Source organism: Vigna radiata, unplaced genomic scaffold (genome assembly GCF_000741045.1).
Source record: "Vigna radiata var. radiata cultivar VC1973A unplaced genomic scaffold, Vradiata_ver6 scaffold_160, whole genome shotgun sequence".
In the NCBI taxonomy this organism is placed as follows: domain Eukaryota; kingdom Viridiplantae; phylum Streptophyta; class Magnoliopsida; order Fabales; family Fabaceae; genus Vigna; species Vigna radiata.
In genome coordinates this window covers 104587-128289 of record NW_014542361.1, presented here as the reverse complement: position 1 = coordinate 128289, position 23703 = coordinate 104587, and the positions used below count along the sequence as shown (strand labels likewise).

Here is a 23703-nt window from a genome sequence, read left to right as displayed (position 1 = left end):
ATCCACAAAATCAAATATCATAACACTGACTGAGTTAAACGATGTAAGCATTAAAATTGGAGAAGAAAACTCAAACTATTGATAATACAAGTATATGAATAAAACAAGAATTTCAATATAAGAGAGTTTCAAAAGGATTACATTGTTCCCCAACAACAAAGGGTTTAGTTCACCATAGACATGGTGAAACTAGATGAATTGAATGGAAAAGATGAAAGAGTAAACTCTAAAATTGATAAATTGAAGCCTTAGCATCCAAGAAACCGCCTCCAAGGAGTGTAGAAGGTGCTATGAAGTCTTTCTCTGCCAAAAGATTACCCTAAGGATCGCACTGGGTCTATTTATAAGACAGAGAAATAACAGAATTTCGGCCCAGGCTCATCATTTAGGCACTCAACGCTCATTACCGCTCAACAGTGGACTCGCAGGACGCTCAACGGTCAGTTTGGCGCTCAGCGGTGTGCGACTCTGGCACTCAGCGTTGGCTTGGCGCTGAGCGGTGGACTTGACTTCTTCTTTTTATCTTTTCTCACCCTTTTTTCATTCTAAGTCCTTCCTTCTTCATCTTCATCATTCAATTCTCATCAAATCCTGCCAAAACAATGTAAAATGAAACATAATATCTCTAAAACCACTTTTGGCTCTCTTGTAATCAAACTAAGATGTTTTACATGTTTCTAAGCTAATTCTAAGTCATAAAGGTTGTGTTTTGATATCAAATTAATTATCAAAATAACGGTTTTTAGATCGTTATCACGAGTCTATTCAATATGTTAGTCTTCGAAAAGCAACGTCTAGATGTATTTCTCTGTTTGAGTCATTTGGATTGAAATGTGCTTGAGATTTTGATAAATGTGAAATATTTGATCATTTGACCTTGTTTTTATTCATAATGTTCATTGAATGAGTATATGAATGGTAATAAATGACGAAATGAGAAAATTTAAGCTAAGAACCGATGTCAAATATAACTTGATAATTTTTTTATATGTTATACTTTCTTTTATATTATTTTCTTTATTTTAAATGCATTAGTTTATCTTTTTTTTCTTATGTTTGTTTGGTTCTTCTCATTATATAATGATTGTATAATAATATGTGAGTACAAGGAACTGATACTAACACAACAAGAGTTGAAGATAATCCATGAAGGTCTAGAGTAATAATTAATCTTAGTAATGATGAATATCATATTTTGAAGAGTTGGAAAAGTCATACTCCATTATTTTTTAAATACCTTATATTTACACTGATGTACTATTTTGAACTAAATGTTTCAAAATCTTTTTATATGTATGTTAATGAACTATGTTATTCGTCAACTAAGATTTTCTATTTTAGAAATTTTGAGTTTTTACACTTATTATGTATCACTTCAATCCTACATGCATGATTTCACTTTTAAATAAAGTAAAAAAATTTAAAAAAAAATGTTAGCTTCAATTACTTTAAACAATAAAATTATGTATGTATCACACGACTTTATCGTTAATATAAAAATTATTTTGGTCAACTATATTTTATTTAAAGATTGAAGTTTTGTTTATAATATGATTTTTTTTTCACAACAAAAATAGTACTATACAAATACAATTTACCTGTAAGTGTAAATTTTGAAAAAAAACTTACCCATTTTAATAATATTAAATAAAAAATACACCACTTCCAAAAAAATGTCTAAACACTATAAGAATCAACCTTAATGAAAAATAACTAATAAATATTAGAAGGCATTTCAAATAATAATATGAAAAGAAACGATACTTTCACAACTATCATTTTTCAAAACAATATAGTGTGACAAACTTATTTTAATAATAAACTATTATATTTGTATGATAATGATAAATATAAATGAAATTTTAAATTGAAAAAGAAAAAATTACTCTTTTCGGTTGTTATTGAATTATATATAAAAGATGAAGGATAATTAATATATCATGCTCCTTTCTTTTAAATTCACGAAAAGCCAAGCATTTCATTTTCTATTACATTGTTTCTTCCTTCCATTCAATAATAATCATAATAAAATTACTATAACCGGAGACTCTTAGGCTGGCACCTTTGTGTATCCGCTGTTTGAATTCCATAAGAATTGAAAATGAATGTTAATATAATACTATGCATTAAGCTTGGAATAGTAGCAGTTAGTTTGTAGGTGGAGATAAAAATTGAACTGTGATAGTTTTGCGGATATTACAGTCTTTTTTAGTAAAAAGGGTAATATTTATTGAAAGGTAAAATACAATATATATATATATATATATATATATATATATATATATATTAGAAATATGTCATTATTTATTAATAATATATTATGTTGTTCTTTCACTATATATAATGAAAAAATTTATTTATACACCAAATTGACATGCTAAGTAATGTCAAAAATCAATATATACACTATTTCTACTCATTGTTTTGTTCTTATGACAATGAATAATGAAGAGAGGCCACGTGTGTCTCAGAAATAAATAAATAATATATACATATACTTAGCATGCCAAATTGGTTAATAAAAAATTTTCATATATATCGCAGTGGAAGGACAGCATAATATATTATCAATATATATACGTTATAGAAGAGCAAAAGGTTGATAATTGCTGGTGGAAGTTTTTCATTTAAATGAGTGAAAAGAATCATTTGAAATATGTTTCGGTACTTTGTTAAAGAAATGAAAAAATAAAAATCGGTTGGTACAAAGATGTCTAAAAAATGTGTAAAGCAAAATATGGTATCCCCTGTAATATCACATGAATTTATTCGAAATTTTTGGTGCTCACAATCAAAGGTGTTGCGCTAAAGTTACGTCGAATTCAATTTCTCATCTATAAACTCTACTTTTATGCCAGACTCCTTCCTAAAATTTCAGTACACAAGAAATCAAATGTGCACCAATTGCGTGTTTCGTCCTTTGCTTTGTAAAATTTCTCTTATAAAATTGAAAAAAATACAATTCCTTCGAAATATACAAAACAAATCACACTAAATCAAACTTCGAGGACAAAAAAAACAAAAGAAAACTTGCTGCAATAATTCCTATTAAGAAATTTTACAATTGTGATTTTATCTTGACCTACCCAACTAAGCAAAATTAGAGGTTACAGAGGGGGAGGGAGGGGGAAACTACATAATAAAAACTGCAGGAAGATGGCTGCAACATTGAACGCTTCAAATAATACCAAAATTAAAGTAAATCTCACAAGAACTAAACAGAGCGGCAACACTTTCTAACTGAACATATACATGATAAGCAACAAGAACTTCAAGCAGCTACTCCCCGATCCCTTCCACGACCACGACCTCTTCCCCTTCCACGACCACGGCCTACAAAACCATCACATAAAATTTATATCAACAGGTTCACTAAGGTAGCGGCTAACTAGGATGAAAACTCCAAAAGGCTGATACAAGAAGGAATGAAAGAGAACGGAGGAAATCAGAAAGATATCAAGGAAAATAGTATGAAATCAATGAATTAATTTTCTTCAGTTTCTTTTATAGCCTGACTTAATCACAGGCGCCGTGTAATGCAAACAGAAATAAAACAGAAGTTAAAATCAAAATCATCAACTATGCAACCAATAACTCAATCAAAATGTTATCTGATAATACAATAGTTGTAATTTAAATAATAACTTTCATCGGCACACACGAGATCTAAATTTTCTGGACTTGCACGCTTACCACGTGGGGCAGGTGGAGCATCATAATCACCATAGTCATAGTACCCAACTGGCTGGGCACCATAGCCTCGTCCCCGTCCCCGAAAAGCACGCCCTCTAGCACGGCCACGGCTTCTTCCACCATAGCCACGTCCACAATCCCAACCATCACCATATTCCATACCTCCATTGTAAATTCCTAAGCATAAAATATTTTTTCCTTGTAAGCAGCTTTTACATTTTAGAGAAACCCCAACAAAAAGTTAAAGAAAGCATTTTATGATCATTCCATAATCTATAATACGGTCATTTACAGCCAGTTAGTGAAACAAAGCACTTAGCAATACCTCTACCCCGGCCCCTTCCACGACCACGCCCTCTTCCTCGCATCCTTGGTGAGGCTTCTACATCAGATCAATATCAGTCAAAATTCACTCTTTGAAATAGTAAAAGAAAAATCTAATCAATTCACCTCCTTCCTCTTCATATTCATTTAAAGGTTTTACTTGATCAACTGGAAGAGGAGGTTGATATCTGCATTAGAAAAGCAAAGTGAAAATCATTCCAACAGTAAAAATTAAAAAGCTAAACTTTAGAAAAGCAAAAAACGAAAACTGCAAATTTATAATCATCAGAATCGAATACACTAAAAAGAAATGAAGTTGAATATTTTAAAGAAATGGTCACATGAAAGTCAAAAAGGTTAAGTACAACAGCACAATAGAAAGGGTCTTTACTTAAAATCCAGTATCTAACATGTTCCCACATCTTCATTACATTATTCATAATTTTAATTGTAGAAGTCAGATGGCAGACAAACAAGAAACATATTAAGTAAAAATTCACAACTGTAACTCTCCAAGCTTAATGAAATTATACAGACATAACATTTTGAAAATAATAAAACAACCATTAGTTTAAATTTAGAAGAAATCAAGGGGTTTATGACTTCATGTGACAACTTTTAAGACAATAGTCACCTTTAAATTTTTAAGGAAATTATGTTTCAAATAAGAGAAGTTAAAATTAAGAGAGTTTTACACAATTCAGTTCTCTCAAATGTGTTCTGATAAAAATCCCTTGGTCCTTCAAATTCTTAATTTGATAAAAACTACCTAAAGCTTGTGTGACAATAAAATAGCCATTCTCTATTCAAACAGATAGTAAAGTATTCCAAAAAGTTACAACTATGGTTGTCACAATATCTTAAGCAGTTTGCTTAGATCCCATAATTTTGTGGAACTATAACTACACAGGAAAGTATTACCAGTCAATAGATGTATCAATATAAAATCTATATACATAACTGATCCAAATCATAAATGATTGTGATTCATCAAAGAGAATAATGAAACCAATCTTAACTAAAGATCTAGCACCTTGTCTCGTAAATAAGACCTCTTAATATACAAGGCATCAAACAGGTACATTCAGAAATACAGATGACATACAACAACACAGAAGTGCTTACCCTGTCGAGGACGTATCCAGTTCCTTTTTTGACAAGGTAATTGTGATCATTGAAACATGGCGAGTAGTCTCCAAACTGTTCAAGTATATAACAAAACCAAAAACAATCACTCCCAAACACAAGTTTGGTATATGACAAGGTAGTATAAAACAAATAACAATACATACGGAAGAAGGCCTTCTTCAAGTGGTTCCCATGTGTCAGTTATATCAGTTGATCCAATTACGGTATTTTGATGCAAGCCAATAATCCTTCTCTGAAACAAATAACAAAACCCCACAACTCGCAAAAGTAATATGAATAAAAGCAGATTAACCTATTCCATACAGATATCGATCCTCTCACCTTGATCAGTTCAGCAATCATTACAGTCTTATTTATTGCGCGCCCCATTGCTTTGAGAACAATTTCGTTGGATCCTTTCTCCTATAGAAAATACATATGGAACAAGAAGAATTGTTAAATATATATATATATATATATATATATATATATATATATATATATATCGGTTTATTCTAGATAAAATTATACTTTCATGCATACATCGCACCAGAAAAGAAGGGAGAAACATTATGACCAGCTGAAAATCAATGAAAATAATGTAGTTTAAAAAACAGAAATAGAGAGAGATAGGCCCACACAACACTAAAGGCGCTAAGCAGGAAGATGATTACGCTAACAATTAGATAATTTACATAGTATTGTTCGTTTTTTCAGTGCGTAAAAGGAAAAATCATCAAGTTCACAAACAAAGAAGTAAAGGAATATCATAAAACGGGGTAATTTTCATGAATTATATTTCTACATAGAATTGTAAAAAAAAAACATCCTTTAAGTTTTATCCCTGAATGACCTGTATAGCATAAGCAATATTGTTTTCTATCTTACATAAACCAGTCACGTTAATTTACCAGAATATTGTCTTCTTTGGTTGTACATTTTTTTCTACTTTATGAAGGGTTTTCTAAATTTATTTGATTGCCTACTGCCAAAAGTTCAGCCAACCCTCAACATTTTTCTGTTATAGGATTCTTCACATGTTAACTGTCATTGCATGTCAATTCACTCCAGTGTTGGGATACGATTTTGTCGTGTTTTTCCAATGATCACATTTTCAAATACCTGGGTTCAGAAACACATCAGAGTGATCTAGCCACTCCATTCTTTGACACGCGTGCGTGAGAGAGAGAGAGAGAGAGATTCCATTTGAAAACCAAGCGCATATAAAATATCAAGGTTTTACTAAAACTTCAATCTTAAAAATCCCTCCTCCTTTCTGTAAGCATTCCAAACAAATTTCAATCCGCTAACACCAATTTAAGGCGATCCAGAACAAACAGTGTAAGAACACAACAAGACAGCATTAATCTGATTCGAGCAACCGAAGCAATAGTATCGACACCGAGTCAATCAAATAAACGGCGAGTTCAGGACAATTAATTGGAAAAAAAAATGACCCAATAAAAATGCAGGGAGGGGAAGAGAGTGATGATAGAAGAGAAAGAAACCTGAAAGAGTGTGGTAGCGTAGGTGATGTAATTCCTCATTCTTCCTTGAGTAGTAACGCGTATCTCGTTCTCGTTTATCGGAGTCTCAGCCTTGGGCTTCTCTACCCTCTGATACCTATCCATCTACAACAGAACGCAAAAGGAAATTTCAGAAACAGAGTGAAAGGAAACACAAGGGTGCTATGCTATGCTATGCTAGGGTTTAGAGAATGATCACATCTGACATACAGTTAGTTATGTTGTGCGTGCGATAGAAGACGGATAAGATATGATATGATACTCTATATCACTCACTCTTTCACACTGCTTGGGTTGAAAGGTAGGTTTTGGAAATATGGGTTTGTTTGTTCTGCGCTTTGAATTTTAGATTCAGGCTTGGAATTGAAGAGAGAGAAAGAGAAAGAGAAAGCGTGCGTACCTGGCAAGGTCTGGCTGCACTCTGTGTATGGAAAGAAAAGTGTAGTATACCAACCAAGCAGAACAAAAAGGCTGGTGAGTAGGGCTATGACGTTGCGGTCTTATCGCCGAAGAGACCGCCAAATAAACCTTCTTCTTTCTTTATTTCTTCTCTTTCCCTTCACACCGGGGCTTTTCTCCTTATTGGGCTTTTCTCCTTCTTGGGCCTCCCTACCCAATATCTATGGGTGTTGATCCCTACACCTCCACCCCTTCTTCCTCCACCTCCCCACAAGACAAAATTATCCTTTAATTTTTAATAATTTTATTTTTAATCTTAAATTATTTTTCACTTTTACGCAGCCCCACCCCCCTCCTCCAACTTTCTCTCACTCTTTCTCTGTTTTTCTCCGTTTGTGGTGGTGCAGTAATGTGGTACAGTGCGGTGNTATGACTGTTNGNCGTGGTGCAGTGGTGTGGCGGTGGGTACGGTGGTGACGCAACTGGTGCGCCATTGGTCTACCCTCAGTACAAAGGTAAAATATTTCTCTTTCGGAAGGTCGTAGTCATCACCAAATGCAATGTATACTCTTTCTTCAACTCACTTCATATCAATTNATATGAAGGCAACTGGTAACAAAGGTAAGCTCCCAAGGAACTCTTTCTCCAATACGCGGGGAAGACCCAATTCAGAGCAGCGCCTCCATCTCCTTCGCAACGCACACAATGGGATACTCACCTTCAACTTCTATTCCACCTTCCATCAAAGTTATTATTTTAATATATTTTGGTATAGGAGATGTACTCCACTGGACTGTTGTACCTCTCGGCTTATACATACTAAGTGATTTGTGCATCACAATTAGTCTTTAATGCAATATTCTCTTATTTTATCAGTACTCAAAAGTTCACAGCTTTGATTATAAACTCTGCAGTGCTTCTCCCCTCNACGAAAGTGTCCACAAGAATCAAGAGCAACACACCAACTCTTTAATTTTGAGTGTTGAGAGTTGAAATATGTGACCAGTAATGTTTGCACACGTTNAGGGGTGAGAGAAACGGATCTCAAAACAGAGAAAGTGAGAGAAAGCTGAAGGAGGGGGGGTGGGGTTGCGTAAAAGTGAATAATAATTTAAGATTAAAAATAAAATTATTAAAAATTAAAGGGTAATTTTGTCTTGTGGGGAGGTGGAGGGAAAAGGGGTGGAGGTGTAGGGATCAACCCCCAATATCTATTAGGGCCGTTCCCTCCACCTCTCCAAAACCTTCTTACACCTTCATATTATACTTTTTTTTTTTAAATCATTTAAATGTTCCTATTTTCGTTAAGTCCTCTCACTTTGGTCCTCTTTTTTTAAATTTTTTCAATTGAGTCCTCGTAACTGTTAATTTGAAACAATTCAGCCCCTGTCGTTAAAAATCGTTAACGACCGTTTAAGTATTGATGACGTGGCATTATAAATAAATTTTATATTAAAAATTATTAATGAATATTTATGTAATCAGGCTTATAGAAGGGCAAAGTGGGAATAAAAAAAACTTTCTTCTTCCTCTACATTCTCGCTCCTACGTTTCAAATTTTCATGACTGTGTTTTGGTTCTTTGAACTGGGAATGCACAAACCTTGAAGGTGGTTTCCCTTACAGGTTGTGATTAGGATTTCAGCATGGAGGAGGTGGATGCAGATTCACAGTGGTGCTCTGGATGCTTTTTGAATGTTTCTGTTGTGGCCAGATTTGGGGATTTTTGGGTTTTTCTGGTTTGGCTTTGCTGGTCCGATAATGGTGGGGAGAGGTAGTTTCAGTGATTACAGTTGGAGGATAGAGGAGATTGAATCTTGCGATCTGACAGAAAAGAACATGTTATTGGTTGTGCGATAGTGGAGAAGACAAAGATGTGATGGCGAATTGGTTTTCTCTGTTTAGGTTTCTGCAATTTTGTTATGTCGCTGATTCTCCATTTCCCGGTTTTTTAGTTCAATCTTTTCCATTTCTGTTTAGGTTTCTGCGATTTTATTACCACCGACCCAAACCTCTAACTTTTAACATCTCTACCAAACACTTATCACTCTACCTCTTTAATTGCTACCATTTTTTCAATAGGTCTCAGTGATTTCCAGCACTATAAAACGTGGACCATACCAGGCACTGTTCATTCCAAGTTGTTCCTGTATTCTGTTTTCATTTCAGTTTTTTAGTGCTTTGTGTTTTGCTGGAAAATGGTTGCAGTTCCATCTCTGTTTTCCTTGAGGCACTTGCTGGTGCTGTCTTTGGCCCTGAATGTTAGTCTTATCCTTAGCTCTATATCACGAGAGGGGAGAAGACAACAAGTGGTGGTTTTGCTTCAAGAAGAAAATGATGGAAGATGTAGACTCATGTTTTACTACCTCTTCAACTTCGTCTCTCCATGACTCTACTCGTGAAAACCATCAAGTTTTGTTTTTTTTTTTTTTCTGCATAATCTCCAACTACACCTTAGCTAAAACCATCAAGTTTAATGTTGAAAGTATAAAATACTGATTATCTTTATACAGCAAAAGTATTTCTTATTTTGGGAAAAGTTATTAGATGTTTATTAGAGAAGGCTTCCATTTTATATTAAATTCAAAGGCTTGGTCTTGTTGTGAGAGGATTTTGCTGCTTGTGTTACTGTTACAATATTGTTTATGTTGTGTGATTGTGCTTTGCTTCCTGCACTAGTTCATGGGAAGGACAGGGACAAGTCAGAGTCCTGGGAATGATTTTTTAATTTTAAAAGATGTTAGTGACATTATGACATGGAAACTTGAGACGCAGGAGCGAGAAAATATGAAGAAGAATTCTTTTTTTATTCCCACTTTTGCCCTTCTAAAAATCCTGATTAGATAAATATTTATTAATAATTTTTAATATAAAATTCATTTATAATGTCATGTCATCAATATTTAAACGACCGTTAACCATTTTTAACGGCAGGGGCTAAATTGCTTCAAATTAGCAATTCTGAGGACTCAATCGGGAAAGTTTAAAAGAAGGGGACCAAAGTGGGATGACCAAACGAAAATAGTGACGCCTAAATGGTTTAAACCTTTTTTTTCTAAGAATATCCTATAATAATTTAACTTTATTTACTTTTTTTAAAATCTTAAATCTCCCTACACCTCCTCACCTGCCACGCCAGCTTCCTCTTCTACACATAAACCTTCATTCCATCACCACCAACCTTGTTGTCGTTGTCACCAATCTTGTCGCCGCTAAGCCCTATCTCCACCACCATCAACCTCGTCGCGAGCCTCCATTGCCACCACAATCAGAATTGCAAATCGTCGTCATCTTCAACCATCACCGTGAATCCTCCATTGACGCCGCCAAACTCTAGCGTCGCCACCATCCTCACCACCAGTCCTCAGCGAGCCGCCTCCACCATTAACGCACCAACACCTCTCCATGAGCTACTCGCACCAGGCCACACCACGAGAACCACGTCATCACATCATCTACAGCGGCGAGATCATCTTCTTCACCAGAAATCTCCATTGCGAGACCTTCACCAACCTAAATCACTTCGTTGCGCGTGCGATTTCTTCTCCGTCATCTCCTCCCTTGCATCTTCATCTTCAACCCTACACTCAAAAAAACCAGTCCAAGAACCCCAACTCAAACCCAAAACAGAACCCTAAAACCCAACGTCGTTGTGATTCGCGAGACCTGCAAGAAAAAACTAGAGCAAACCCAAAACCCAATCGCTCTTGTGACGGTCAGGATTGAAGAGAGGAAGGTCGGGGTCAGAAGTCGTTTTCGCCATTGAAGAGTGTTCGCAGCGCCAAAAAGCCGCCGAAATTAAGAGGGTCGCCAGAGAAAGAAAAGCGATCGCTGAATCTGACGCTGATGAAGAAGGAGATTGAGGAGGATTAGGAGGAGACCCTTTTTCCTGGTCAGTGGTTCGAAGGTTGGAGTCGTTTGCTACTGGTGTATCTTAATATATTTTAATTTTTCCGGTGCACCCTCCAATCGTAACGAATGTCGATGTCCGTTTGTCCCATTGATATATGTGCCCAGATATCAAAAGAATCTAACTCATGTTAATATTCGTTGAAATGAAGGGTAAAATTAGAATAGAGAGACAGAGGGAGTAAAGTGTAGAGGTGGAGGGAGTAACTCCCTATATATTATTTACAATACAACGGAGCAAACCATTATTTGGTAAAACAAAATCAATTTCCTACATTAGTTTGATTCCCATGCTCAGTTTAAAGTTTGAACAGAATACCATTTGTAAAGTTTACAATAAAAAATTTCGTGGCGAGGCGAAAATTTAAATTCTCAAATTATATTTGTGGTAAAGAAAATTATTATATTATTCTAATTTAAGCCTCTAGTGTGATAATAAACTAGATCTTAGTAAAAGTAGTATATTCCTTTTTCATTTAAAGAAAATAGTAAGATTTGTATTAACTGTTTAGACAGTCTTAAAAATAATAATTCTTAAGGTCTGTGATTCCCAGAAATTATGATCTCTTAGTACGAAAATATTTATTCAATATCAAAGGTTTTCTGCATTTTATTTATATTCTATTATGTATTTCTATTTTCTGAAAGAGAAGTATTTTATTTCCTCAATCAATATCCGATAGGTAATGGTTAATATTTCTTTTCATTTTTATATCAAAAGGAGAAGAAAAAGGTAAACATTGAAATGCAATTCCAGGTGAGAGAGGAGTTCCAAGATTGAAATGCAATTGGATTCGCGTATAAGGAAACAAGAGTGAGATCTAGGTTAGTTCCCTTTAATGGAAGGTTAGAGATATTTGATATCAATGAATATGAAATGGTATATATAAAAGTTAAGACAATGTCCAAAACTTAAAACTTAAAGTAATTAGTATATGAGTTTTCTTAGGTATTATTACTCTTAAGGTTAATTCTTATTTAATATGAAACCAAATTTAAACTCGAACTCCTAACAATCTTGTTGCCATAAAATATTCACCATGTTTTATAGTGATTTTGTTCCCAACCACCTTTTAATATTACTAACATGCATGATGCTATTTAGGTTGAACATGCTCTAGTCCTTTGATTTAAAGGACAAATAAAGAGAATATGTTATATACCTGATACAAGAGTCGTCAATGGAAAGATGATAAACAAGTTTGGAGATAACTATTATAGACATCCAAATAAAATATTCATATTCTCTTGTGTGTGTGTGATTTCCATGGCCATGACAACTTTTTCAATTCAATTAGCATGCTTGGTGTATAACCATATCTTTTACTAAAAAATTTGTTTCCTTCAAGAATAGTATTGGATTTTAGTGTTTTTATCAGTTGGCTCTATCAAGGGAAATATATTAGAGAAATTCAACTTTAATAGTTATGAATCCACTCATATAAAAGGTTTGGCATCACTTCATATTCAAAACTTGAAGACAATAATTTTATGGATCTTTTTTATATATGTTGTTAGACTTTTTTATTTTTATTTGATGTGAAATTCAAATTAACACTTGGATTCTTAACAATTTCTTCTTCATGTAAGTCCTTCCATATTAGTACACTTTCCTTCTACTAAACTTTTTAATCTCAAGTACTTTACTAGTGACCATTACTTGTATTACCATTCATCATTACAATACACGTTATCATGGAATCCTTGTTAGAAAAACTTTTGTTATAGGAAACTCTTCGCCCATGTATGTAAAACATGCGCAACAGAATGGTTAAGAAATATACAACAATCAAGAGGGAGGTGAATTGGTTTTGCGTTAAAAATTGCTTCTTTTTAACAAGTTTTCACTTTTAAATTTTTTTTTAACAAGTTGGAAAAATTAATTTGAATAATAAGTAAACAAAGGAGGATAAGGAAGAGAAGCTTGCAAAGGGGATTTTTATATTGGTTCATATCAAAAGATCCTACGTCTAGTTGTTAATCTCCCTAAAAGAGGGATTAACTATTACTAAAATAAACCAAAACTTACACTCATGAAGTAGAGTATAGATTTAGAATACACATCTCTTGACAAACAAGAGATGAACAACACTTCTTTTAGACCCACAAAAGGATTACAAAACTTGACTTTGCCTAGTAGATATGCTTAACCACTTAGACCCACTGAGATAAGCACTTCCTTCTAAAAGACTTGAGTATATTTCTTTCAAGAGTTGATATTAACAAGGTGTTGTATAGCACACTTGTGGTTACATCTTTTTTAGAACATAAATGCTATGTTATTTTTTGTTGTTGACATAAGTGCAACACATGTTATTGTGTGGTTGTTAAATTTGTGATGTTTGATATTCTCAATTTTATGTGTTGGCTTATTGTTAGATATGGTTGTCTAGGATTGAACGGATGAGAGTTGAAATCCTAGGGAGAGAGGTTTAATGGAAAACCTTTGTTTTTTTAGTTATATTTTTGCCTAAGGAAAAAAATGTCGTTTCCCTTTGGGTATTGGGATGCAAAAATTATAAATGGGGGTACAGAAGGCCTGTACTTGAAATAAAATAAGCTAAAAAAAATAAAAGATTTGAAATCTAGCAATAATGCTTTTAAAAATAAGATAGGATATTATAGGGAGCATTATCTAGGCGGTTACTTTTAGTTTATAATAGATTTTAATTTTTTAAAAAAGGATTTTACTGAACTAGAAATAAGAAGGGAGACACATAAAAATTGAGAGGAAAAGAAAAAGAGCACTATGAGACAAAGAGATTGGAATTTCAAGAGGAGAAAGGAATTTCTATATATATAGTTGAAGCGTGAGAGACGGGGGATTAATTGATCTTGTGTAGATAAAACCCTAGAATTGGCAAGGATATGAGATGGGAAGTCATACTTTAGTCTTCTTTTTAGGGGTTGGAGCTTTATCATAGCCTTATGCAAACTTAGCTTATATGATGTGACAGAGCAGAAGACTTCAACAAGAAAAACATTCTCAGAAAGTTCTTCTTCTCTCACAACCTCTTTTTCTTGAGTATAGTGATTTTGATCATATCTTTCTGCTTTAGTTATATGACATATGTCAAGAACAAAGTATACAAGCATCGAAACACTTTATCGTACATGCATTAAATGTTTTGAATGTTGATAAATGTTAGACTGTATTGTGTGTTCAAGACATCTTTCATTAGTCATGTCATTCATAAATGCATCGTTTGGTAAAACATATAACGTGTTAAATGGTATAAACATTAAATGTTTCTTCAAGTCTATAGTGTTTAGTAGTCATTCATGAGACGATGTATTCTTTAAAATGTTTTTCTTGAGATCACACTTATATTAAATGAAAATTCCGTTTAGCTTCAATGTTATAAAAAAGATAGACTTTTCTTTTTCTTAAGACACTAGCTTGTTACTCATATAGTCTATTAGATGATTTTAAATAGAGACACTTTCTTTTCTTAGACGTTGTTTATGATTTTAGTTTATTAGACAATTTAGGTTAGAAAACATTATTCATAAGCTTGATTCCATTTAAAACAGATGTTACAAAATATTCTTTTTAAGACATTATTTCTTTTAAACAAATTTTCATACATAACAATTTTTCATTAATTTTTTTTGTTAAAATTGAAAATATGTGTTACTTAAACAGTCTATTATCTATACGATCTTGTCTGAAATTATTAAATATATCATAATAATATTCAGTTTAAAAAATAAAAGAAGAATTTTTCCATATCTACACTTGTACCAATTGACGTGAGAATTATCTCTCAAAATCGAAACTTATTCAAACAATACATAAAAAAAGTTTATTTACCATTCATAAGAATCTTTCTCATGAATTTTAACATGTTAGACGAGCAACGTTGAGAAAATAAGCGTCGTAGCATGACTTTCTCCAAGATGAATGTAAAACATTATGCACATAAGATATTTGATATTGAATTTGTACTTCGCAAATAATGGAACATATTAAATGGAAAATATGAAAACAAAAAAGAAAGATCAAATAGCGCTACATAGCTGTTTAATTGAACAGTTCTAGTACCATCATTTAACAAACGGAATCCATAAAAAGCAAGAGAAAAAAGATGAGAAGAACAATTTTATTGATTATCTCGGCCGAAAATAGTAGCACAATATTTAGTTGCAAAATGAAGTAACAAACAACGTTTGGTTAAGTACGATTTACATATATTAAGATCTCAAGTAGCGCAAAGACATTAAGATGTAGTACAAATACCTATAATCCTTCTTATTGTAATGTGAACAATAAGACGGAATCCTCACCATGACATTTTTCCTTTGGCTTCATACTCACAAATAACATAATTGGGCATGTTATTTAACTAAATTAAACCTACTTAAATAAGAAACATTAAACAATTTCTCATAATAATACAAAAGAAAATAATTAAGTTATAAATACATTTCCATTTGGTACAGTTGGAAAGCCAATTATCTTGTTTTAATATAGATGAACTATAACAGTTTCCTTGTTTTTAGTGTAGATGAACAATAACAATTACCTATTTTCAATGTAGATGAACAATAATAGTTTACAGATGAATGTTAGGTCAAATTCGATTTCTTAGATTATCACCATTGTAAGAATTATTACATAATATCTCCATTTATTTTTATAAATATTATAATGTCCTACTGATTTTAAGATTTTATTTCATCTCGAGGTATTTTAATAAGAAAGTGTCTCAAACTTGTAATTATTGAATGAAGCCCTTATACCATTTTCAGAAAAACATCGCAATTCGAAGGAACCCGGTTTCCTCAACATCTGGTTCTTTAATCTTTCCCACGATCTGTTCCATTGGACATCAGTCATTATTTTCTACTAATAAAACTACTAGGCCAGATTATTATTTCAGTCAAAGTTAACCCATAATAAAGCTTATATTTATAATATCATAAAAAATTAAATATTTATATAATAAAATAAAAAATCGAAAAAGATATAAAAAAGTAAATGTTGAATGGTTATAAAAAAAACAGTATGTGAATATTCATATGCGAGTTCCAATTTAAAATATAAAAAAGAAAAATGGAAAGCTTGAAAATATACACGCTCAGGACTGACATGTTGCTGAGTTTCTGACTAGTTCTAAGATGAGCCGGTTTTTAAGGTAAACGGTAACCCGACATATTTCTAGTCAAACAGACTGTCAAAGTTTCTAAAATTATGCTAACAGTTAAAAAAGATGAATCTATGTTACCACCCTTAGTATCTTACATTTCACTACTATAGAGTTCGGCAATAGCACTCCTCCACATACCATTAGTCCAGTGGTAACCAAGAAATAAACTCAAAAGAACCTACGGTTACAATTGAATACATTGGAGATCAAAATAAATTACTGGTCATGAATATCACACCACTGGACAGTTAAATTTCTGTAACCATACATCTAATAGTACAAGACATGAATCAAAATTTATAAACTAAACTCAATTTCTTAGAACTACTGTGAGAAAAATATGCAAACTGTCGTCTGAGAACTAAAAGGTGTATAAGCACTTCTTCAAGCGTCCCCTTTAAACTTGGCTTCGTATATCTGAGGTTGCTGCAAAACAAAAGAAAGTTTGAGATACCCACTAAAAGGAAAGCGATGCATCAAAACCACAAGTTTGCCATTTGAGAATCAATGTATGCACACCATTATTACAGAGTTTCACAAAAAGTAGCACTTGAAGTTTAATTTAACCCACTACATAAAGAATAATGTGTGTTATTTTGTAATTGGTCCATGATGGTATTTATGATTATTATTATTGATTGTGAAAGTAATTTTGGATCAATTACAGAATGACACGTAGATAATGTTAAAATGTTGTCAAAAAAATATCGTTAAAGTATCATTATCCCTACATAAATCATTCTACACAAATGTTCAATAAGGCACAGTGAATTAAGCGCCTATCTTCTAGAAAACTCAATACTACCAATAATACCTAGCATGCAAGGCAATGTCAATAAAATACACATCTCAACTTTTACACAATTCACTTCAAAGCTTCGTACTTAAGGATCCTCTCATTAAAAAAAAAAAAAAAAAAAAACGAGTTTGTCAAGTGTGATAATGTCAATATTTAATTGTATAAGATTTTATCAACAAAATTTAAGGTTCTTGGTTCTATTAAGTGTGTTAGATATCACACATCAACCAAAAATACAGTTAAATTATAATATATAAAAGTATATGTAAATTTCATCTTCCAAACCCATTTTACAAGTTTAAGTTCACTTTTATGATAGTATTAGAATTTATCCAAACAGTTTTTTGGGCATATCATGTCACTCATCATCATTAGTACCTACAAATATTTAGTCTCACTTGATAAGTCTTGTCCTTAACGCTTTGAGGTGTATTAGAAATCTTACATTGCCTAGAAATATGGTCAAATAGTATAATATAAATAAATACAAACTTCATCTCATAAAATGGTTTTGTAAGGTTAGGTTAGACAATAAAAACGTAATTGGAAATAATTATTTCCCAATGATGAGTGTGGTAATAAGGAAAGCACAAATATGCACCATCAATCAGTAAATATATTGTCAAAAGGGTTGGTTCAACTCCCACTACTTATCAGATCAAAACATTCCCCGACCCAGTTATCCCATGTGATTTGTTTAAGTAACACTAGTACTTCTTGTTTTGTAAATTACATTGATATTAATCTCCCCAGTTAAACTTCAACAGACAATGCCCAGTTTACAGACACAAACCCTCCATTCAAGACAGTTAAAATCAGCACGTTAAAACTGAAGAAACAAAGTCAGCGAGTAACTCAAGACAAAGTGAATAAACGCATACCATATAGATAGCAGAAATCATTCTTCCTGCAAACCACCTCGTGTGCATTGCACGTTGAGCAGCACTAGCTGCTTCGACTGTTTCAAATTGCAAATACACAAACCCTGCACTTCTTCTGTACAAAAGATGCATCAATTATAAAATCGGAACTACAGAAGGCTTGTGTGGGAAAGATAAGATGAAAAAATGGATTATTTAAGGACATTATACGTGTTCATAAACTTACTTGTCAACATAAATATGTTTCACCCGTCCATATTTGGAACACTCTTCTTCCACGTCCTCTTTAATGTCTAGATCAAAATCTGGCTCAGTCTGCATCTTGTAATATTTGATATTAGTACTTTTTGAATGAAAAAGCAGAGGGTAATTATAATCAATCAGTTAATCCTCACCTCAGTGTTGGGATCAAACATATTCTTCAACAGTAGACACTCACTGGGGTTTCCAACAGGTTCAATCACCGGGGTAGGCACAATTTGCGTAGGGACAGCTGGTGCTGATATTACACCTGGATTACCAATAGGCATCATAGCCTGTTGAGCAGGAGCTGACCCATTCCCAACAGGCAGACCAATGCTGCAGTGTTTGAAATCTGTTAAGAAAAGAAATAAGTTTACAGAATATGGTAGAAGAAAATATTTAAACAAACCTTGCTGCAATGCCAGAGCGGTCCAGTTTCTGCATAAGCAATGCTCTTGATTGGGCATTTAGAGCCTGTATACAGAAAAATGCATAATATATCAGCAACAAACTCATAACAAAAAACAGACTAAAGTAGCAATTTTGGTTCAGTTTTCTCAACCACCACACCATGTCCCAGAAGCCCACATGGAAAAGAAAAAGATCAAGGTTCTGGCTGCAGAATAAGTGGGAGCATAAAATACAATTTAAAACTTCAAATTTTGAGCCGGATCAGGGAAATAGTAGGGACATGGAAATACGCCTAGTGAATATGCAAAAACAACACTAGTAAGACATCAATTGGTATTTAGTTTGTTTGACATCAACAATTTGTAATGCCTTCTCAATCCCAAGCTTTACTCAGTAAAATAATAAAAATGGTCAACACTTAATTGAAATAAAGCTTCAATCAAGTATCTATCAAATAGTAACAGCCCAGTCATCCATCTGTGCAAATATTTAAAGCTAAATCATTAGTTACTCAAACAAACAAGTTCTGGTCAATTGAACCAAACAAACTGGAAATCGAATCCACCCAAATAAAATTATCATACAATGAGAAATGCCAATTAAAAAATGCCTATAGAACCCATTTTTTGTTTTTATTCAACTGAACACTTACCAATCCACCCTCATCATCATCAAAGTCTGCAGATTTTGCAGTTGTATCTTGGTTTCCAACATGATCTGTTACAGATGAAACCTGTGTTTGATGAACAATATTAATTACAAACTCAAGGACAAACAAATGGGAGAAAAACAAATAGACCCACACAAAAACATGTCTACCTTTATAGTCCTGCCAGCAATTTCCAGCTTTCCATTTAAACTCTGAGCAGCCTTGGCATGCTCAAGATGAGCAAACTGTTCCAGAATTTAATATACAAAAGAGATTAGTAACATCATTATCATTGGAAACAACACTTCTTGAAGTTAAGCATTAGTAACATACTTGAACAAACCCAAAGCCCTTGCAATGTCCTGTCTCCAAGTCAAGAGGCAGTTGCACAAGCTCCACTGGACCAAATGGCTCAAAAATCTAAAGAAAAAAAGTCAAAAGCTTATAAATGACAAGTTATCAAATTATTTTAATTAATGTCTGACAGCAGACTAGATTGCACTAAGCAAGTTTAGCGGTTCCCAATTCACCATTTCTTCAGGTTTTATTCAAATAAAATCAGTATTTGGTTCTCCTCTTTCATATTCCCTAGGATGACTGCAAGTAATGAAAATTCATGCCATACTCACCACACAGCAAAGTAAAATACCTCTCTTAATTGACTCTCTGTCATGTTGAAGTGAAGATTCCCCACATACAGTTTCCTGTCCACAGCTCCATATGGTCCTACTACCCCAGCAGCTCCACTGGTAGTATTAGATTGGACAAGGTTCTTTTCGGCCTCAGAAGGCTTGACCATTACAGGTTGTCCCAGAAGAAGTTGGCCAGAGAGAGCAATTGCCATTGGGACTGACATTGCATCATAAAATTCAATGTACCTGCAGCCTCATCAAGAACTTACATCAAGTTTTCAGAACTACAAAATATAAAGAGTTCAAACAAAACTTACAAAGCATACAACAAAGATTTAGGGAAACAAAAACTCTAGCACACAACACAATCTGAGGGTATCTTTTGATGCATCTGAGTCATGAAGAAAATGTTTGCCTGATATAAGATACCGAACTAAAGCATATATTTCAATCAATAGAGAATAAGATACACATGTCAGAACCAAAAACCATGGGAAACCACTAAGGCGGGGAGGATAGTAACCAGCAAGCAGCAACTCTTCTTTACTTATATGTGTGTTCAAGCAAATGAAATGCTATGAAAGGGACCTAAGGAAGGCTGGCCTGGAGAAGAAATCATTTCCACACTCACTGCCACTACCTACCCCCCAAAAAAGTAATAAAATGAATGGAGAAGAAATGTCCTTCCATATCAACCTTGTCAAGAAATATGAAATAACCAGTTCAAGAGATATAAACTGAAAAGGCTCAACAACAAATGAAAGAAATCTTCACTGCATGCATATCAGAAATGCAGAGGAAGAAAATTGGTAAAAGGACCAAAAAGGAAACCGGGATTATGTCATCTACCTTCAGTACGCAGCATGAATTGATTAAACATGAGTGCAAGGTATTCCCATCATCCCTCATCATTATCGCATTGCTAGTCCATTTAAGAATACAGTTAAACATAATTCTTGAAAGTTGATACCTAATACCACAATTGTTCATGCACATGAAGAATAAATTATGCTATAAGAGAGCGCATACCCAACTCCTTTAGATCGTCTTGAGTTCCTATCCATGATTAGACGGACATCCCTTACCTGAAAATAAGGAATACTAGACGTAAATAGAGGTACTATTAAATCGAGCATACAGAAAACCACATCCAATTGTTCAAAATAACATGCGCGCAAGTTTACTGACCTTGCCAGCTTTTGAGAAGAATTCATATACATCCCTCTCTGACGCCTTTAAGGGCATCTGTAATCATCACATAGCAGATGGCATTAATTAGAATGAAATACCAAATCCCAAATAGATCATGTTTTTAATATTTATAACAAAAAAGGCTCAATCAATCAACCTGGTATGCAAAAACAGTCCTCTGATCCCTTTCTGGATCTGCCTCAGGCTCTGCTGCCTCTTTCTTGTCCCTAAATCTCCTGCAATTGAAATTGAATTTTAGCTTATAAGATATGAATAGAGCAGTAGATCAAACTTATACCTAATATTCAGATTGTATAATTTGTAGCATAAATCCAAACGTACATTGCTAATATTAGAGTCCCAAACAGCACCTAATCTTGAGAGGGATGTCTCAATCTCTTAACTGTAGCCATTATTCCAAAGTATATTGTTAATATAACAGTCCAAAGTAGCATTCAATCCTATAACATTCAGATATACCATTGCCCTTGTTCTGGACTTTATTTTCCCTCATAAATTAGAAAAAAAATATTTCCAGGTTCTTAACATTTAAAATCAAATACAACGTCCTAGCTGCTTGTGTATCTCAATATTTATCCCCATATTTTCAATCTCAAGTAGCAGGGCGATGTACCAGGCAGGTTGTTATTTTAAACACTACAACACAAACCAAAAAAAATTATACTCCTCTTATAACTATTCAAAAACCAAAACAGCCCAAAATTAAAGAAACTGATGATAAATAATAAGTTGCTGTCCACGCACACAGCCACCATCAATCAAAGTAAAAAAAATGGGAGATAATAGCGGAATTGATACTGCAAAAATACTCGACATATTACATAAAACTAGCAGAACGTGAACTAGGAAGTATAAAGAAACAAGAAAGCATGGACAAGGGAAAAGATAGTCCTCTAAAGTGTAAAGAAACATGGGTCAAAACAAAGGTAAGTTTTTGCAGGACGGTAAAGGAAAAAGGGTTTAAAATCTCACTATTAATATGAAGCAAGAAAACCATTACAAAATGGGGCAGAAATCACAATTGCAACCCAAAAATTCAAACATCATTGTTTCTAGGGTAAAAAGTCTATATCACGGTAGCACAAATATAACACGTGGAAATGGTTGCTATCCAAAATCACACCCCTATTTGAATCCCATAGCAGCTTAGCGATGATGCAGAAAATTTAAATCTACATTCCGGGTGGAAGACATCTGACAATAAAACACCGGGACGGATTCAGTGACTTTTTCGTAACTCTGGTAAATTTCCATGTGTTAAATGACCAACCTCAGTTTTCCAAAAAAATTATACATGCATAAGAACCCAGTTATAAATTGAGCAAAGTTATCTAAAGTTTCTTTACATTTCTCGAGAAAAAAAATCACTTAAATCACGGAATCCCTTTCCTAAAACACCTCACTCACACGAATTAAAGATACAAAGAGTAATTAAAAATAAATTAAATCAGTGTAAAAAAATTGACAGAAACTCTACTTGGCTCCAGAAAAGGGATGTGTACTTCCTGAAACGAAATAATACTCTTAATTTCTCTGTCACATCCTAACTTCTTAAAGTACAATGACTTGGATGATAGACAGTCTAGAGGAAAAATGAAGCTAATCATACTATCATGGACTATAGAATATCAAATAGTATATTTCTTGTGATTTAATATTGTCTATTTAATATATAATGTAGTCATAAATTAAAATGAGAATTGGCAAAAAGAAGAAAGATTAGAAACATTACCTGGTATCTCTGGTGTCGAAATCCCGTTCTCGTTCTCTTTCTCTTTCTCGCTCAGAACGACTCCTGCTCCTCCGAGACCTCTCCCTCTCTTCCCGTTCTTTGTCCCTTCGGTCTCTATCTCTGTCTCTCTCCCTTTCCCTATCTCTGTCCCTTTCCCTCTCCTTCTCCCTCTTCTCCTTATCTTTGTCTCTGTCCCTCCGATCCCTCTCCTTGTCTCTCTCCTTCTCCCTATCTCTGTCTCTGTCCCTGTCCCTGCTACTTCTCTCGCCATCTCTGTCTCTATCTCTATCTCTATCCCTGCTACTTCTGTGGCGCTCCCTGTCGCGGTCTTCGCGATCTTTATCCTTCTTCGAGCCATTCTCGTCGTCGCCCCTTGACCTCTTGCTCTTCCTCTCCTCGGAGGCCTCGTCGATCTCCTCGCGCTTCCGGTAGCTCCTTTCTGTCTCTTTCTTCTTTCTGCTGGAGTCGCGGTCATCTTGTTCCTCCACTGTCTTCTCCAAGTAATCGTACTCGTCAAAGTCCATGACTCCTTCCCCTCCGGCGATTCTCAAATTCTAGGGTTTTGGGTTTTCTGTTATCTGCACGTAGATAGATAGAAAAAAAGGAAAACAAAGGACCGGTTTGGTTGGCTATTCCGTCTTCCTAATCAATAAAACCCTTTAATACTATTATTATTATTATTATTAAACAAAGATATATGTTATATATTTATTAAATAATCATTTCTATAGATATTTTTTTATTCATATTTAATTTCCAAATTTATCTTTTAAATAAAAAAATTTAAAATTTAAAGAATTATTTTATAATTTTACTATTTCTTTAAATTTAACCTACTTTTTAATATGACCAATTTTATAAACTTAATTATTTTTAATTATAAAAATACTTATAAAATAAATAAAAATAAACTTATAACATAATTATAAAAATTATTTATATTTTATTTCATAATTTTATAATAATGATAATAATTTTATAATTTTTTATTATCATAAAAAAGTAATAAACGTTTT

General features: G+C 33.5%; 2 protein-coding genes across 7 annotated transcripts; both read right to left on the bottom strand.

Moving 5' to 3' along the window:
* Positions 1-3013: 3013 nt before the first annotated feature.
* Positions 3014-7217, bottom strand: LOC106779723 (ribonuclease P protein subunit p25-like protein). 5 transcript variants are annotated; one of them, XM_022776674.1, is made up of 10 exons: positions 7072-7173; positions 6882-7002; positions 6654-6776; positions 5488-5568; positions 5310-5398; positions 5143-5217; positions 4144-4205; positions 4019-4075; positions 3694-3870; positions 3014-3333 (listed from the first exon to the last, which is right to left on the bottom strand). In XM_022776674.1, exons 3-10 carry the CDS (start codon positions 6774-6776, stop codon positions 3272-3274), a joined length of 726 nt encoding a protein of 241 aa, XP_022632395.1. In that variant the 5' UTR covers positions 6882-7002; positions 7072-7173; the 3' UTR covers positions 3014-3271. The 5 variants fall into 5 exon arrangements, with proteins under 5 accessions (XP_022632395.1, XP_022632396.1, XP_014523385.1 ...); XM_022776675.1 differs by having other exon boundaries at positions 6948-7002; positions 7072-7166; XM_014667899.2 differs by lacking the exon at positions 6882-7002 and having other exon boundaries at positions 7072-7217.
* Positions 7218-16176: 8959 nt separating this feature from the next.
* Positions 16177-23320, bottom strand: LOC106779745 (RNA-binding protein 39). 2 transcript variants are annotated; one of them, XM_014667930.2, is made up of 13 exons: positions 22688-23320; positions 21092-21170; positions 20932-20988; positions 20773-20828; positions 19761-19989; positions 19445-19531; positions 19282-19356; positions 19115-19195; positions 18461-18525; positions 18204-18387; positions 18035-18123; positions 17809-17923; positions 16177-16554 (listed from the first exon to the last, which is right to left on the bottom strand). In XM_014667930.2, the coding sequence occupies exons 1-13, from the start codon at positions 23209-23211 to the stop codon at positions 16513-16515; spliced, it is 1683 nt and encodes a 560-aa protein (XP_014523416.1). In that variant the 5' UTR covers positions 23212-23320; the 3' UTR covers positions 16177-16512. The 2 variants fall into 2 exon arrangements, with proteins under 2 accessions (XP_014523416.1, XP_022632391.1); XM_022776670.1 differs by having other exon boundaries at positions 17809-17920.
* Positions 23321-23703: the final 383 nt, after the last annotated feature.